Source organism: Phascolarctos cinereus, unplaced genomic scaffold (genome assembly GCF_003287225.1).
Source record: "Phascolarctos cinereus isolate Bilbo 61053 unplaced genomic scaffold, phaCin_HiC Scaffold_726;HRSCAF=1367, whole genome shotgun sequence".
Taxonomy (NCBI): domain Eukaryota; kingdom Metazoa; phylum Chordata; class Mammalia; order Diprotodontia; family Phascolarctidae; genus Phascolarctos; species Phascolarctos cinereus.
This window is the reverse complement of record NW_027556098.1, coordinates 419,536,823-419,552,763: the sequence shown is the minus strand read 5'-3', so window position 1 is coordinate 419,552,763 and position 15,941 is coordinate 419,536,823. Positions and strand designations below refer to the sequence as shown.

Genomic DNA, 15,941 nt, shown 5'->3' with positions numbered 1-15,941 from the left:
TAACGCCAACCTGGTCATGATGAATATAATCTTTGTCACATGTCATTCGCATTCATACCATTTGTACCGTTGTGGTTTAAACTTTTGATTACATGAATGAACGATAAAGCATTTAGTTAAGTCCTGTGAGCAGAGCAGGGCAGGGCACTACAGATATAAAAAGTAAGACCCTCTCTGTTCTCCAGGCGCTCACAGCTTAATCATGAGGAGCCAATACACAGAAGCTTAGGTGGTGCTTAAGATGCATTTGCAAAGCTGAGGCTAATGTTTCTTTTTAAAATGTAATGTGCGTTGATAAAATCAAGTCTGAAATCATATTTTCTGATTTGCTTTGTCAGCAAGACCTTCCTGTTCTCGGTTGAGATCGAAGCCAAGAGTCGGCTATGAGATCCCCCTCCTGGAATCCTGGGCTGTCCAGAGCTGCTGCTCCTTTGCCCTTCGGTCACTGAGTTCAGGCAATGGCTCCGGGTATAACATGCTATAATCCCTGATTTTGGACTTGAGACCTGCCTGTTTCACAGCACTCCCCTCCCCCCAGCCCCAAATGAACCTATGAACCACACCCCTGAATCTTGAAAGTCTGAGGGGTCCAGAGCTTTGGGGGAAGGATGCCCACCCCTGAATGGCTCCTCTGGCCCATGGTGGTAGTAGGGAATCTACTTTTCTCTGTTTTCTCTAGGCCAAGAATCTAATGGCAAAGGAACTTGCCTTCAGCTGAGATGAGACCAAGAGCCTGAGGAGGGGTTTTATCCAGCCTGGGGTCTCATATCAGATGTTTTCCCAGGGCAGCTAAACTGGCTCCTGGCCCGACCCATTACCTCACGATGTGAGACCTCCCCTTGTTTCCCTCCTGCTACAGCAGAGGCCCCTCGGTCCAGGGAGAGCCTGTGGCCTTCCAGGGTTATTCAGGAGTACATCACCTGAAGTCGCCTCCCTCTACTTTGTATAGCTCTACCCTCTTCCTCAAGAAAGTTTTCTTATTCCCCAGCTAGGTGTCACAGTGGCAAGAATGCAGAGTCAGGAGTGAGGAAGACCCGAGTTCAAATCTAGCCTCAGGTACTTCCTAGCTCTGTGATGGACCCTAGCCAAGTCATTTAGTTTCTGTCTGCCTCAGTTTTTTTTTTAAATTATAACATGAAAATAATAACACCTTTCTCCCAGGATTTTTGTGAGGATCAAAAGAAATTATATTTGTAAAGTGCTTAGCACAGTGCCTGGCATACAGTAGGCACTTAATGCTTGTTTTCCACTCCTCCCGCCTTCACATTTTCTCTAGCAGATTGCCTTCACTACCAACCCCTATCTCTCTACTCGAGTGAACATTTATTAAGCACCTACTATGTGTCAGGCACTGTGCTAAGCTACATTCAGGATAAACTGGAAACAATTAACAGAGTGAAGGCACTGGAATTAAGAGGTACTGGAGAAGGACAGAAGGTGAGATTTTAGTTGGGGTTTAAAGGAAGCCAGGGAGGTCAGTGGTCTGCAGAACAGCCAGGAGGCTGGCGTCACTGTACTGAAGAGTATGTATCATAGAGTGAGATGTGAGGGGACTGGAAAGACAGGAGGGGGCTGGGCTCCGAAGGACTTTCAATGCCACAGCATTATGTATTTGCTCATGGAGGTAACAGGCGGGGAGGGGAAAGGGGAGTTGACATTGTTAGACCTGAGCTTTAGGGTAATCACTCTGGTGGCTGAATGGAGAATGGACTGGAGTGGGGATTGACTGGATGTAGGCAGACCCATCTGCAGCCATTGCAATAATCCAGGCATGAGGGGACGAGGGTCCACACCAGGGTAGGGGCCAAGCCAGAGGAAAGAAGGGGGGCGTATTAGAGATGCTGCAGAGGTGAAATAGACAAGCCTTGCTAACAGCTTAGGGGGCAGGGTGAGAGAGGAGGAGTCCAGGATGCCTCAGGTTGTGAGCCTGAGGGACTTCGAGGATAATGGCGCCCTCTACAGTCACAGGCGTTGCAGGGGAACGGTGAAATGACAGCTTCCTGAGCATTCTGAGTACGCAATGCATGAGGATTTCCCAACAAATCGGGACCAATAGCCTTCCTCAGCTTTGGCACAGGACCCCGAAAAACAGGAGGAGACAGATTTGTATACGTTAAAAACAATTAATCAAATAAGAGTAATTAATTAAAATGAAACCACTAACTAGGAAATGACATTAGGTCATCTAATTTCTAATTGGACGAAAGATAGGGACTTGCCAAGTTGGGAGGGGGAGAGTAAACAGGCGAAATTTCCTGAAATCAGCAAAAGAGATGTCCCTCTCCCCCCAAATGTCTGTACACAATCAAAGAAACATGGAGACAATAACTGATTGATCAGGATGGGGTCAGTTTTCAGATGACATAGGGGAGAAAACTCACATTGATCTTTGGATCTGATCAGGTTTCTGGTCAGCATAACCTACAGCCTTGGCTAAGGGTCTCTAAGCACAAGGAAGAGGTGGTCCAGTTGCCCAGCCACAAAGGGCTAGGTTCAGTACAATGAGGTTTTCTCTGAGTTCCTGCAATTGAATAAAGTTTTCTTACAAGATAGAAACTGCACTAGATCCATAACTGAACAGAAAAGGAATTGAACTATCTCTGGAACTGAGTCACAAGATGAAGTGAGAGTGATACCCTAATCCTATCACAGGGTAGGTAAGAGTGGGGAGGTTTTAGAGGGAAAGATATCTCCAGTTCTCGATGTGAGATTGGAAGTCAGTGAAGATACTGGGGCAGAAAAGGTAGATTTGAAAATCATTAGCATGAAGATGGGAGCTGATGAGATCACCAAGGGAAGGGGTATAGAGGGAAAGGAGAAGAGGCCCCAGGACAGAATCCCAAGGGATACCCATGGTTAGAGAGCGTGATGTGGAAGACGATCCAATCAAAGAGACAGAGAAGGAGGGGTCAAATAGGTAAGGGGGGAACCAGCAGGGAGTGGTGCCCTGAAAACCTAGAAAGAAGAGAGTCATGGAGGAGTGACCAACTGTGTCCAAGGCTGCAGAGGGTCAGGACAATGAGGACTGAGAAAAGGCCATTTGATTTGGCAGCTAAGAGATCATTGGTAACTTTGGAGAGAGCAGTACTGTGAAATGAAGATGTCAGAGTGTTCTATACTCTGTTCTATACTTTCTGTAATCTAACTTTCAACCTCTTCACTCAATTAAAATGGGGCTTTCCAAATTTACCAATGATCTCTTCATGAATTAATATGGCCTTCTCTCAGTTCTCAACCTTTGTGGCCTCTTCCCTGGCCCCTCTTCTTTTCTCCCTTGATACTGTTTCATGGGTAATCTTCTTTATGCAGGCCATTTTCATATCTATACACTCCTAACCTCTCCTGAATCCAGTTCTCAAATCTCCTAATTCCTACTGGACATCTCAAACTAGATGTCCCACAGACATCTTAAACTCAGTATGTCCAAAACTTAACTCATTATCTCTCCGGCCCTCAATCCTCACCTCTTCCTAGGCACTCAGGCATGCAAAATCCTCGAACTCTGACCCTCCATCACCCCATGTGTCTTATCATTTTCTCTCTTTCTGGGTGGGGTCAGAGGTGCATGGAGATTCGGGCCAACTTGGAGCTTCAGAAATTCGGACACCTCTATTCCGGGCCAAAGGGTTCAGATAGGAAGACCTTGTTGGAGACGATGCAGACGAAGTGCCTGCGTCCATGGGGAAGTCATAGGTACGCTGGCCAGCAGAGAAGGCAGCCCCCCCTGGCGCTCCGATGACGAGCAAATTTCCAAGCCACGGCCTTCCGCCTAGAGAGGATCGGAGGATGAGGTTGCCTAGCAACTGTGCTCAGGCTGGAGAACACGTGAGCTGCACTGTTGCCTAGCAACCGACAAGCAACGCGCGCTCCAGAGAACATCGGCGCAGTTGAAAGGCGGCTAAGGGAGGACGCGTTGCCGAGCAACCATCTTCCTTGGCGAGACTCTCGCGGGTTTCGGAGAGCATCGCGAGATGAGACGTTGCCAAGCGACCGCCACCGTGGGCGTGCTTCTTCAGCGAGCATCCCGCCCAGCTCCAACATGGCGAGCGGCGAGCTGTGCTGTCACCCAGCAACCGGCTACGGGAGCGGCCGCCCCTCCCTGCGATTGGCTCGTTGGGCCCAGCCTGCGCTCAGCCCGCCCCGCACCAACATGGCCGCCCCGCCTGCGTCATCAGGGGCGCGCCAGGAGCGGCGTCGCCTAGTCGAGGGTGCGGCGAGGGCGGCCGCGGCTACCGTGGGAGGGGACCGAGGCGGCGGGAGCGGAGGCGGCCGAGCGGGGCTCGGGATGGTGCCCGGGGCCGAGGGCCCGGCCCGCGCCGGCGGTCTGGTGGCCGACGTGGTGTTCGTCATCGAGGGCACGGCCAACCTGGGACCCTACTTCGAGGGGCTGCGGAAGCACTACCTGTTGCCGGCCATCGAGTGAGTGCGTGCGTGCGCCGCCCCGCCGCGATCCCTGACCCCCCAGCTCCCCGCGTGGAGCCGGGGGTCCTGACCCTTGACCCCCCACCCGCGCCTCCTCGCAGCCCCGACCCCGCCTTACTGCTCTTTTTCCGTCCCCAGGTATTTCAACGGGGGCCCCCCGGCAGAGACCGACTTCGGAGGAGACGTGAGAAAGGGGACCCTGGAGGGAGTGGGGCCGGGGGAGGGGTCCGGAGGGGCAGAGTCTGGGTGGGAGGCAGGGCTCGGTGCAGCCTGCCTGGGGGAGGCGAGCACGGCAGCTGCTGCACCCTCCTCTGTCCCGCAGTACGGGGGCACCCAGTACAGCCTGGTCGTGTTCAACACCGTGGACTGCGCTCCCGAGTCCTACGTCCAGTGCCACGCGCCCACCAGCAGCGCTTACGAGTTTGTCACGTGGCTGGACGGCATCCAGTGAGTGCCAGGGCTGGGGCTGGGGTCTGGGGGCTTCCGTAAGGGGGGCGAGCGGCTCCTCTCGACTCCTGTCTCCCCTCAGGTTCATGGGTGGGGGCGGCGAGAGCTGCAGCCTCATCGCGGAGGGGCTGAGCACGGCCCTGCAGCTCTTCGATGACTTCAAGAAGATGCGCGAACAGATGTGAGCCAGGGCCCCGGGGCTGGCAGGGTGGGCCTGGGCCGGCTCCCCACGCTCCCTCGCTGAGCCCCCCCCACCTTTTCTTCGCAGCGGCCAGACACACCGGGTCTGCCTCCTCATCTGCAACTCGCCCCCGTACCTGCTGCCGGCCGTGGAGAGCACCACGTACTCCGGCTACACCACCGAGAGCCTCGTGCAGAAGATCGGGGAGGTCAGCCGGGAGGCCTGGCGGGGGGGGGGGGGGGGGCCGCGCCCCGTGCCCCGCTGGCTGCTCCTGGGGGCCGGCTCTTAGGCGCTTCTCTGTCTCGCAGCGAGGCATCCACTTCTCCATCGTGTCCCCGAGGAAGCTGCCAGCCCTGCGGCTCTTGTTTGAGAAGGCCGCTCCCCCTGCGCTGCTGGAGACTCAGCCAGCAGACGTGAGCCAGGACCCGCGGCACATGGTGCTCGTGCGAGGCCTCGTGCTGCCTGGTGAGCACCCAGGCTGGAGGCGCTTGGACGTGCGCGTGCGCGCGTGTGTGTGTGTGTGTGTGGGGGGGTGTCAGGGTGTGTGTGTGTGCGGATGTGTGTGGGGGGGGTCAGGGTGTGTGTGTGGGGGATCAGAATGAGGGGGGTCAGGAGCAAAGCTTTGCCTCCTCCCTGTCACGGTGCAGGGTGTGGCACCAGTTCCCGAGTTAGTGATCAGGGACCCAGTTCCTTGGGGAGCTGCCAGGGACTTCAGGTACAAAAGAAGGAGAGCATGGAGGGCCTGATTCCGGCTCAGCCGAGTCCCAGGGTCCCACCCCTGCGGGCTGCGGGAGGTCCAGGCCACAGTGGTTGATAGCTCCTGGCTTGGGCCTAGCATCCCAGGGCTTGGCTGAGGTCGCCCCGTTTCTCTCCTGCACCCCGGCCTCACCTCTCATTCTTCTGGCCACCGTGTTTTTTTCTCCTTTCCGTGACCCTCTAGTCGGTGGAGGTTCTGGCCCAGGCCCCCTCCAGCCCAAGCAGCCTGTGCCACTGCCTTCGGCACCACCTCCTGGGACCTCCCTCTCGGCGGCGCCCCCCCAGCCGCTGCCTCCGGTCTCCCAGCCTTACCAGGTACAGCCTTGGGACCAGGTCAGCTGGGAAATGAGGGGAGAGGGGCCGGGTCTGGGGATGGCAGTGGCTTCCAGGGCTGTTTGCTCCCCTTTCTAAGGTGTCTAGTAACCTCAGTGCCGCCCAGGTCGCTGCTCAGAATGCGGTGGATGCTGCCAAGAACCAGAAGGCGGGCCTGGGCCCACGCTGTGAGTGTTAAAGGGGGAGCCCTCTGTGGGGGGTGCAGGGGGACCCTCCATGGGTACCCTAGGCCCCGGCTCTGCAGCTTGTTTTCTTTCCCGGCAGTCTCGCCCATCAACCCTATGCAGGCAGCGGCCCCAGGAGTGGTCCCCCCGTTCAGCCAGGCCCCAGCCCCTCCACTTCCTCCTGGGCCCCCTGGGGCTCCCAAGCTGCCTCCCACTTCCCAGCCCAGCCTGGTGGCAGCAGTCGCCCCTGGGCCTGGGCTGGCCCCCCCTGCCCAGCCTGGAGGGCCCCCCATGGTACGTGCTTGCCCCATCTGAGCTCTCTGTGACACATACTATTCTGTCAGGGTTCCCCCCACCCCAGTTTCTCCCTGCAAGGGCCTCCCTCTTTTCCTGGGCTCTGCGGCTGACCTTCCATTCTCCTGTGTCTCCTATGAGCAGGCTGGCCCCGTGGCTACAGCAGGGGTGAGTGGCCCAAGCCCGGCTCAGTTGGGAGGCCCTGCACTCGGGGCTGGGCAGCAGTCAGTCACCAACAAAGTCCTGGCATGGAGTGGTGTCCTTGAGTGGCAGGAGGTAAGTGGGTGTGGGGGAGAAGGGGCGAGGTGGGTGGTCGAGGAGGAGGGGCCCCCCTGACACTCCCTTCTCCTCCCAGAAGCCCAAACCGGCCTCAGTGGATGCCAACACCAAGCTGACTCGGTCGCTGCCCTGCCAGGTCTATGTGAACCAAGGAGAGAACCTGTGAGTGGGGGTGGGGGTGGGGCAGCGTACAGGGAGGCTGGGAGGGAGGGGTGAGGACCACAACTCTGCTCTTTGCTTTGCAGGAAGACTGAGCAGTGGCCCCAGAAGCTGATCATGCAGCTTATCCCGCAGCAGCTGCTGGTGAGAGCAAGGCCTGGGTCTGCCCCTTCTCCCCAAGCCGCAGTCCCATCCCAGGCCCCCTTGGGCCATGTTCCGAGCCCCCCACTGGCCTCTGCTGCCTGCCTTGTCCGTTCTTCCGGGGCCCCCTGCCACCTGTCTGCCCTTCTCCCGGGTGCCCCATGGCCTTTGTGGATTGTCTTTGTCTTTTTTCTGCAGACCACATTGGGTCCCCTCTTCAGGAACTCCAGAATGGTCCAGTTTCATTTTACCAACAAGGATCTGGAATCTCTCAAAGGCCTTTACCGCATCATGGGCAATGGCTTTGTGAGTAGGCCAGCCTGGGGAGGAGAGGCCTCTGGTCCTGGGCCTCCCTGAGCCCCCTGGGGTGTGGGTGGGGCTTCCCTGAGGCCCCAGGGACAGGGTAGGTGGGGCCTCTGCCCCTGAGCCCCCTGGGGTAGGTGGGGCCTCTGTCCCTGGGCCGCACTGAGGGCCACTCTCTTCCCCAGGCTGGCTGCGTCCACTTCCACCATACGGCGCCATGTGAGGTGCGCGTCCTCATGCTCCTCTACTCTTCCAAGAAGAAGATCTTCATGGGGCTGATCCCCAACGACCAGAGCGGCTTCGTCAATGGCATCCGCCAGGTCATCACCAATCACAAGCAGGTGCAGCAGCAGAAGCTGGAGCAGCTGCAGCAGCAGCAGCCACAGCCACCGCCACGCGGGGTGAGTGCGCAGTGAACCTGTGCTCTTGGGACCAGCCCCCAGGGCCGTGGAGGCCTAGCTTCTGATGCCTTTTCTTCTCCCTCCAGATGGGGGGCCCACAGGCCCCTCCTGGACTGGGCCCTCTCCTGGAGGAGCAGCAGCGGCCCCCCCAAAGCCTGGTGAGGCTGGGGCAGGGATGGGGGCGGTGTGGGGCAGGGGGCTTCTGGATCCCCATCTGTGGCTCAGACCGGCTTCATCTTTCAATCCTCTCCAGCTCCAGCTCCGCCAGCCACAGCCGCAAGCCCCAGGCGGGGTAGGAGTAGGGGTGACTGGGACAGGTGGACAGCCTCAGCCTCCCCCAGGTGCTGCCCAGCCCCCCCCAGGGGGGCCCCCTCCTGGAGCACCCCCTCCTGGAGCTGCCCCTCCGGGGCCTCTCCTGCGGCCCCAGAACCCAGGTGCCAATCCCCAGTTGCGGAGCCTGCTGCTGAACCCACCACCCCCACCGCCAGTGAGAAGGCGCTAGACGGGGGGAGTAAGGGGCTGGCTGGGGTTTGGGGGGTGCATGGAGGCCAGAGAGCCGGGTGGGGGTGGCAGTCTGGGGAAGGCCACAGCCCAGCACCGAACGCTCTTGTGTCTTCTCTTTCCTCTAGCCCCAGGCTGGGGGTCCACCACCCCAGGCCTCCCTCCACCACCTGCAGCCTCCAGGAGCCCCAAGCCTGTTGCCTCCCCCACACCAGGGCTTGGGCCAGCCACCCTTGGGCCCTCCTCTGCTGCACCCCCCACCTGCTCAGCCTTGGCCTGGACAGCTACCCCCACGGGCCCCTCTGCCAGGTGGGGGGACTCGAGGTGGTGGGGAAGCTCTGGGTGTAGGGGAGTTCTGGACTAAGGAGAGGCCATAGATTGGGAAGCCAGCTATGAAGGAAGCTGGAGTCTGACTCCCCCCCGCAACTTTTTCTTTTGTTCAGGTCAGATGCTATTGAGTGGAGGCCCCAGGGGTCCAGTTCCCCAGCCTGGTCTGCAGCCCCCCAGTGTCATGGAGGAGGACATTCTAATGGACCTCATCTGAGATCAGCCCCCAGCCCAATAAAGCTTCCTCATTCCCCCAGCCTCCACGATGCTTGGGCCTGCACTCTGACAGGACGAGGGCCAAGGAGGGGTGGGCAGACAGACAAGGGAGGTGCCATGAAAATAACTTTTATTGAGGGGAGGGTGGACTCAGCCCTCTGAGAACTGATGGTAAAGAGACGTGTGCCGGGCATCCGTGAAACGCGGGCAAAAGGGGATCTCCAGGATCTGTGAGAAGCCCTCAGTCAGAGAAGGAGCCACAAACTGCTTTCTGGAGAGGAGGGGTCTGGGGTCAGGTCACAGCTCTCTCTCCTCCAGGCCCCACCTCCAGCCCCCTTGGCCCAGGCATTACCTGTAGCTGAACATGACCATGTCAGAAACCGAGGAATGGGTGGAGCCAATCATCTCTCGGAACTGGGGGGAGAAGTCACAGTGTCATGAGGTCAGAGGGCTGTAGGTCAGAGGCCAGGGTCATGGCCAAAGGCAGCCACCCCTCCTCACCCGGTTGTTGTGTCGGGCCAGATCCAGCGAAGCCGTGAAATGGAAACACCTGCAGGGGACCCCAGCATCCTTGGCACATGAGATATACCTGCCAGGGTCCGGGGAAGGGGAGGTTGTGGGGGCTCTATCTGGCCCCTTCCTGCCCTGCCCCAACCTTTTATCTCCCCCACCCCACCTCAGTACCTGGCCCGACTCGTGGGGTCAGGGTTAGTGTTGTCCACCACGGCGCGACCCCCAGCCTTCAGGGCCTCAGTGCACACAGCCACACATTTCTGCCAAGAGCCCAGAGTGTCCTAGGGGAATATGTATAGGGACTGAGCCTGGGGCCTCAGTTCAGAGTCGTGGCCTTCCCCCGCTTTAACCAGCTGGGGACCCAGGGGACATGCAGACAAATCCCTTTGCCTTGAGTGTCTGTGAATGATAACTGGAAACAGGACAACTGTTCCCACAAGCCACGTGAAGCCTCTGCTAGAAGGGAGGTGTCCAGGTAGCAGGGAATTGGGCTAGCCCACCCAGCCCTGTACATACCCGGTTTGCATAGACATAACCAGCTGACACCAGGTGTTCCTGGAGAAAAGTTGACTTCCCAGCTGTGGGAAGGGATGGGCAGAGAAATCAGCGATGGGCTAAGTCTGGGGAAGGGTAACGGGGATAGGCTGAGGGGAGTCAAAAGCTGCCTCACCCGCAGGGAAACCAACAGCCACGATGATCTCAGGGCCAGGGCCCACGAGAGGCCCGGTGGGGGGCAGGCACAGCGGTCCTGTGGGGCTCAGAGTTCTCTGCAGGCAATCAGGAGGAGAATGAGAGCAGGCCCCTCAGAGGGTTCCTTTGTGTATCCACCTCCCATCCAGAGCTCCCCAAACCTCACCGGGTCAAAGTCTGGGAGTGTGAAAGGGGCTGGGGCCCAGTTCAAGAAAAACTCTTCAGGAGTTGAGAATCGCAGCCCAAGGTTCAAGGCAAACTGAGAGAGAGAAGGCAGCATCAGAAAGAAAGTCGTCCCCTAGGCTGGACTCTAGGCAGGGGGCGGGGGAGACAAGCCCTCACCAGCCGGTCCCCACAAGAGAAATCCTTCTTCTTCCGGCCAGGAGCCCAGTTGGCTGGGCGTCCTGCAGCATCTGAAAAAGGAGCTGGCATCAAATGGCGCTGCTTCGGGAACCCCCCACCTTGTCCCAAACTGCTTCTGACCTCACCTCCCACATAGATGCTGTCAGCCAGGGAAATGGGGACTCCCTCGTTGGCCTGAGAGAAATGAGAACGAAGATACTGAGGGCAGTGGGAGTGGAGACGTAGAGGGAAAGTAGGGCTGACACCCCCAGAAACAAACAGCTCCTGCCCTCCCACCCCAAAGGCAGCCCAGGGGCACCTGCTCACACAAGTGATCCCACATGCCTGTCACTGGTTTCCGGTAAATCCCCGAGCTGGTGGCCACCAGCACCTGCGGGGAGAAAGGGACCCAGGAATGGTGGAGAAGCCCCTCAAGGTGGCAGCTCCCACCTGCCGCTGCCATTCTGCCTCGTGCCCACCTGGAAATGAACCCCCCAGGGCATCCAGCACGGCCTCCACCTTGGCCTGAAAGTCTTGGGGTCGCAGCCGGCCTCGCCCAATGCCCAGCTGGTTGGTGAAGATGACGAGCTGTGGAGAGCACAGGGGAGTGGCAGTCGTTCCGAAGATCCTGGACCTCTGCCCCCCCCAGCCCTCCCCAGATCTCCCACCAGTACCTTGTAACCGTCAGCCTCAAGCTCCCTAAGCTGCTTCGGGATCCCCGGGAACAGGATCCTGGGAGGAAGGGAAGGAGGCGATGGCACAGGAAGCCCCCCTGCCTGGCCGAGGGGCCCCCCCTAGATCGCGGCCTCACCTCCAGTCCTCGGGGCCCGTGGGGAAGACCTTCCCTGAGCGGGTGGTGATGAGGGTCCCATCCAGGTCAAAGCCCGCCACCTGTGGGGACAAAGCACCTTGGGTGGGGGCCGAGGCAGAGACCCCCCCACCCCCACCCCTGGGCCTGCAGGCCGCAGCGCTCACCTTCTTGCGGGCCCGGGCCCCGGGGGCCGTGAACACCAGCAGGGGCCCGAGCTCCTGCCAGCCGTGGGGGCCTCGGGGCCGCTTCATGGGGGGCTCCGGCAGGGCCCCCTGCGCCTCGACCTGCGCCTGGGGGTCGGGCTCCGGCTCCCCCCGCGGTCCTGCGCAGGGTCAGCGGGTACAGGCCGTTCACCAGCAGCAGTGTCTCCCCGACGGTCAGCGGTGCGCGGGAGCCGGGGCTCAGCTGGGTGTCCCCAGCCGTGGAGGGGTTCACGCCCAGCTGGGGAGAGGGGGGCGGGGCCCCGCTGGTCAGCCCCACCCCCGCTGCGGCCAGCGCCCGCCCCCTGGGATGAGTTGGGAGAGGGGGAGCCAGGACTGACCACCCTGATCCCTCCCTCCAGGCCCCCCCACGCCGTTACCTGCGTCACCATACGACCTGAGACTCAGGGTCCACGCACAGCTCCACTGGTGGGGGAAGGGGAGATAAAGTCCTGCCCTCTCAGTGCTCGGGCCCCGCCCCCCACTTCCACCCCTACTACTGTTCCCCACCTTGGCTACGAGAGCACTTTCGGTCGGTGACTCGAGTCAGTGGTCCCCGACCCAGTACGAGACTGCGGCCCGCGGGAGGCAACGGGATAGGGGGCGGCCCTCCGGGAGAGCTGTGCAACCACAGGCAGGGTTCCGGGGTCGCCATGCCTCCTCCCGCTACACTGCACAGGTTTCAAGACCGCCACAGGAAGTCCCGCCTACCCCGTTTCGAGTGCCACCGGAAAATGAGGGCCAAGCTCCTGGGCTAGGCGTATTTTAATTCGACCCGCCCCTTTTCTTCGGGGGTGGGGGAGGCCGCTCCCACTTCCAGAATACCTCCCCCCACCCATCCCTTCCCCAAGAGACAAGGCCACAGTCAAAGTCAAACTCTTTATTCGCAGGCGTTCCCCCTGTCCCTTTCCACCCTCACACGGGCGGGCAGGACCCTTTAAGGCATGTGTGGGAATGGAGGCTTAGCAAGCCACCGAGGGCAAGGGTAAAGCGGATCGGCTAAACCCTTCCCAGAAACAGGCCAATTGGGGGTGGGTCGCGTCATCGGATAGGTACTAATGCAATTGGGCCATCCCTGAGGTGGGGCGGGACCAGGACAGGGCGGCTGTAGTGTCAAGAGTGGGGACTTCCCCGCGGTACAGTCTTCTCCCCCTGAATAGCGTGAGCCACTGGCAGTTCAGGCGTTGATTGGATCCTCCTAAAAGGGGAGGGCCCAAAGGAGCTAAGGCTGCGATTGGCCAAGGACAACACCAGGTGCGCGAGAGGAGCTGATTGGATGCCCTCGCACGCTCACCCGAAAGGATGCCCCGGAGAAGAGAATCGGGATTGGCCAGGGCCTGTCGGAGGGTGGAATTAAGTGGAAACTCAGGGAGTTGATTGGATAATTCCATTACCCTCCCCCAACGCACGGGAAGAGCAAGAAAAAACAGAGAACAGGAGGGAAGGACGGTGGGGCAGCGAACGAATCCGGGACTGGCCAGGCCTGGGCGTGCCAGGGGCGGGACCAGAGGGCAGAGCCCACCTGGCGCGGGATCCAGATGCACGGGATAAAGAAAGGGAGAGTGGAAGCGGGAGGAGGAGGCGCGGGGGGCGCCCTCCCCCCTCAGTATTTCCGCTTCAGCTTCTGGAAGTCGCTGGTGTTGAGGCGTGGCCGGGGGAGGTCTCCGAACACCTGGGAGCCCTCAGCCTCACGCAGGACCAGCGCCTGCATGCTAGCCGCGATACGCTCCAGGTCCGGGGAGGAGGGCTGCGAGCAGGGGTCAGCTGGTCAGCCAGGACTGCCCAGACCCCCTCCCCTCCTCCCCGGGGCCAGCCTCCCCAGCTCCCCCCCCAGCTCACCGGCCCGTTCTCCTCGTCCGAGGACCTGGTCTCGGTTCTCTTGTCCTTAAAGCCCCAGACGGGCACTGACACAGGCAAGGACTTGGCATACTGCTGGGGGGCCTGGCTTACACACGGAGGGCCGGCGGGTGCTTCTTCGCTCAGGCTCCCATCATCGGTGCTCTCAGGGTCCGACTCACAGAAAGGGGGCAGGTCCTCGTGGGCAGTGTCTTCATCCATCACAAAGAGGCCTGAGGGAGGGTGAGGGTCACTGCACTGCAGCCAAGGTCCCTCACTCTTCCCTTATTCCATCAAAGGATGGGAGAGCTCTCTTCCCGAAGAGTTCTCCAAGCCTCCCACCCCACCTTTGCACAGGTTAGGAAGCTTTTCCTCATAAGTGTTTGTTCCTAGTTCTGACCTCTGGGGCTTCCACCCTGTAGATAACTACAGTGAACGCACAAACTCCCCTCTCTACCCCCCCACACCATTCTGATGATCTCAGCAGGGCCTCCCATTCTCACCTCCATCATCTCCCAGTCCTAGCCTGCTCCCTGATGTCTCTGTTTCTGTCTCTTCCTCATCCTCATTGCCATCTTCCTCCTCCTCCTTCTTGTCTTCTGGCCTCCGAGGATGGGGAGAACTCTTTGGGCTAGGGGCCTGGGGCTCTGGTGCAGGTGGTGGTGCAGGGGGCCTGGCAGCCGCTGCCCGATGGGCCTGTGCTATGTCATGTAAGCAGCGTCTGGCAGCTTCGGCCAAGGCGCCCCGGCCATGGGCTGCGTAGGCACAGGGGCCTGGCCGAGGTGGGGGCGGGGGTGCAGCTGTCAGCAGCACCAGCTCTGTACCTGTCTGTGCTCGAAAACGCTCGGCTGCCCCCACCACAGCTTCCCATAGCTCCTCAGGGCGCCCGGATGCCATCCACGCCCTAGGGAGAGAAAAGACAGGGTGACCCAGGCAGAACCCATCGGAAATGGTCCAGCACTTGGAAATCCCGGCCCCCCCATCACACACACACACACACACACACACACACACACACACACACACACACACACACACGACACACACCTTAACAGAGAAGAAAAGGGATTGGAAACGACAAAACGTTAACGCTGGAAGAAACCTGAAGTGGCTGTTTAGTCCGAGGCCTTCCTTTGGCAGAAAAGGCTCTGAAGGCCCAGAGAGGACCCTGGAAAGGCCGTCACCCTGTCACTGGAGAGGCTTGGACGGAGTTCCCATCAGACACTGCCATGGGGGAGAGACCAAGGCTAGAAGCTGTTGGTCTCACCCGGGCTCAAGGGCGGGTGACATGGAATGCCTGGGGGTAGGGATTTGGGGGCAGGTGCAATCCAGAAGGATTTCCTGGAGGAGGGGAAAAGCGACAGAGTCCGGAATTGCATCTAAGTTTCCACCTAAGAGAGAATCCCCTCCACACCTGCCACCAGTTCCCCCAGCTTGGGCATGGAACAGTTGCTCAGCTCCGCCCTCCACGTGGGAAAACAGGAAGTCCCGCCCCTTGTGGGCGGGGCAAGGAGTTACGAGGTAAGACGCAGCCCCAACCCAGTCAAAGAGGAAAGAGCCAATCACCCCACCTCCTTCTTCCCCCCCCTCGCCTCTTTAAGGAGAAAAAAGGATGTCCCGCCTCCCGGGGCGGGGAAAGACTAACGTTGAAAGCTGCCTTCGGGTAAAAGAAGGCTGAAACCGGAAGTTCCGCCTTTGCGTGGGAGGGGGGCACGCCATCAGCCGGACCCCAGACGCCCCCCCCATCCCCCTATCATCCCGGCATAGGGTACAGACTTGGGTCGGAGAGGTTGTGGGGCGAGCGCGGGGCCTCGGCCCCCGCCCTCCACGCGAGGATGGCTGCACTCTCCGCTCGCTTACCTCGGCCGGGCTCCCGTCTCCCTGCCTCCCTCCCCGCCAGCCTTCGTTCCTCCCCAGGCGTCCGCGCCGCCGTCGCTCACGTGCCTGCGGCCAGCATGGCGGGCCTGGCGCCCTCACAGAGCATGGCGGCCTCGGCGTCACTTCCGCCCGGCGCTAGCCTTGCCGCAGCGCCTGCCGTCGGCGTGTTTCCGCAACCTACCCAGGTTCTGCGAGGAGGGTCCCGCCCGATCTGCCCTTAAGTATCATGGCGGCCGCGCGGCTTCACGCCCCGCCCCTTGCCGAAATCCATGGCGCTTCCGCCACAGACCTTATCCCTGAGGGCGGCCGCTCCACCTTCGGCCCGCGAGCATGGCCAAGTACAACCACGTCCTCGCACTGGGAGCCCGCGACACCACGGCCGCTGCCTTCCTCTGGGCGACTCCCACTCCGCTTCCTTTCCTCCCCCCACTTCCTGGCACGGAAGTGGTATGCCCCGCACTAACATGGCGCTCACAGCGCTCCGCAGCTCGCTTCCTTGAACGATGGCAGCACTGCTGCGGCATCCCTAAGTATCCGAACAGAAAAGGCGGGGCACGCGCAAGGGGGCGCGGCTTGGCAACCTCATTCTTTGTTTACTTCTTGCTGGGAGCCCACATGACGCGCCGGCTCACTGCCCACTCCCGGCACCGCCCCCCATTGCGTCTGCGCGGGGCGCATTTGTCCCTCCTCCTTCTCTTCCTCCTCGATTAGTAGTTTGATCCACTAGCGGCCGAAGAAACAAGCGGA

At 60.1% G+C, this 15,941-nt stretch overlaps 3 protein-coding genes across 9 annotated transcripts; 1 reads left to right on the top strand and 2 right to left on the bottom strand.

Moving 5' to 3' along the window:
• Nucleotides 1-4,147: 4,147 nt before the first annotated feature.
• On the top strand, nt 4,148-8,969 carry MED25 (mediator complex subunit 25). Its single transcript, XM_021003465.2, has 18 exons — nt 4,148-4,419; nt 4,561-4,606; nt 4,745-4,869; nt 4,952-5,050; nt 5,138-5,258; nt 5,359-5,515; nt 5,991-6,121; nt 6,219-6,306; nt 6,404-6,597; nt 6,742-6,873; nt 6,953-7,038; nt 7,122-7,179; nt 7,375-7,482; nt 7,665-7,880; nt 7,967-8,038; nt 8,134-8,367; nt 8,510-8,690; nt 8,825-8,969. The coding sequence occupies exons 1-18, from the start codon at nt 4,151-4,153 to the stop codon at nt 8,923-8,925; spliced, it is 2,418 nt and encodes an 805-aa protein (XP_020859124.1). The 5' UTR covers nt 4,148-4,150; the 3' UTR covers nt 8,926-8,969.
• A 68-nt stretch (nt 8,970-9,037) lies between these two features.
• PNKP (polynucleotide kinase 3'-phosphatase) lies at nt 9,038-12,218 on the bottom strand. Its single transcript, XM_078145975.1, is given in 18 exon segments — nt 9,038-9,195; nt 9,277-9,338; nt 9,426-9,513; nt 9,609-9,718; nt 9,954-10,015; nt 10,108-10,204; nt 10,294-10,386; nt 10,470-10,540; nt 10,616-10,664; nt 10,789-10,860; nt 10,949-10,963; nt 10,965-11,057; nt 11,144-11,201; nt 11,281-11,360; nt 11,445-11,588; nt 11,590-11,746; nt 11,870-11,906; nt 11,991-12,218. Coding segments are annotated over 18 exon segments (1,554 nt in total). The 5' UTR covers nt 12,136-12,218; the 3' UTR covers nt 9,038-9,074.
• A 127-nt stretch (nt 12,219-12,345) lies between these two features.
• On the bottom strand, nt 12,346-15,754 carry AKT1S1 (AKT1 substrate 1). 7 transcript variants are annotated; one of them, XM_021003479.1, is made up of 4 exons: nt 15,659-15,754; nt 13,820-14,220; nt 13,320-13,549; nt 12,346-13,227 (listed from the first exon to the last, which is right to left on the bottom strand). In XM_021003479.1, coding segments are annotated over exons 1-4 (777 nt in total). In that variant the 5' UTR covers nt 15,661-15,754; the 3' UTR covers nt 12,346-13,083. The 7 variants fall into 7 exon arrangements, with proteins under 7 accessions (XP_020859138.1, XP_020859143.1, XP_020859137.1 ...); XM_021003484.2 differs by lacking the exon at nt 15,659-15,754 and adding an exon at nt 15,484-15,639; XM_021003478.2 differs by lacking the exon at nt 15,659-15,754 and adding an exon at nt 15,376-15,470.
• Nucleotides 15,755-15,941: the final 187 nt, after the last annotated feature.

What these genes read in the sequence shown, in the direction of transcription:
- MED25 (XM_021003465.2), top strand. Translation starts at nt 4,151, where the DNA reads ATGGCCGCCCCGCCTGCGTCATCAGGGGCGCGCCAGGAGCGGCGTCGC. An exon ending in AAGAAGATGCGCGAACAGAT is followed by an intron (nt 5,051 to 5,137) that starts GTGAGCCAGGGC and finishes TTTTCTTCGCAG; the next exon opens with CGGCCAGACACACCGGGTCT. An exon ending in CGGTCTCCCAGCCTTACCAG is followed by an intron (nt 6,122 to 6,218) that starts GTACAGCCTTGG and finishes CCCCTTTCTAAG; the next exon opens with GTGTCTAGTAACCTCAGTGC.
- AKT1S1 (XM_021003478.2), bottom strand. Translation starts at nt 15,422, where the DNA reads ATGATACTTAAGGGCAGATCGGGCGGGACCCTCCTCGCAGAACCTGG. An exon ending in AGGACTGGGAGATGATGGAG is followed by an intron (nt 13,550 to 13,819) that starts GTGAGAATGGGA and finishes ACCCTCCCTCAG; the next exon opens with GCCTCTTTGTGATGGATGAA. An exon ending in CGGACGAGGAGAACGGGCCG is followed by an intron (nt 13,228 to 13,319) that starts GTGAGCTGGGGG and finishes CCCTGCTCGCAG; the next exon opens with CCCTCCTCCCCGGACCTGGA.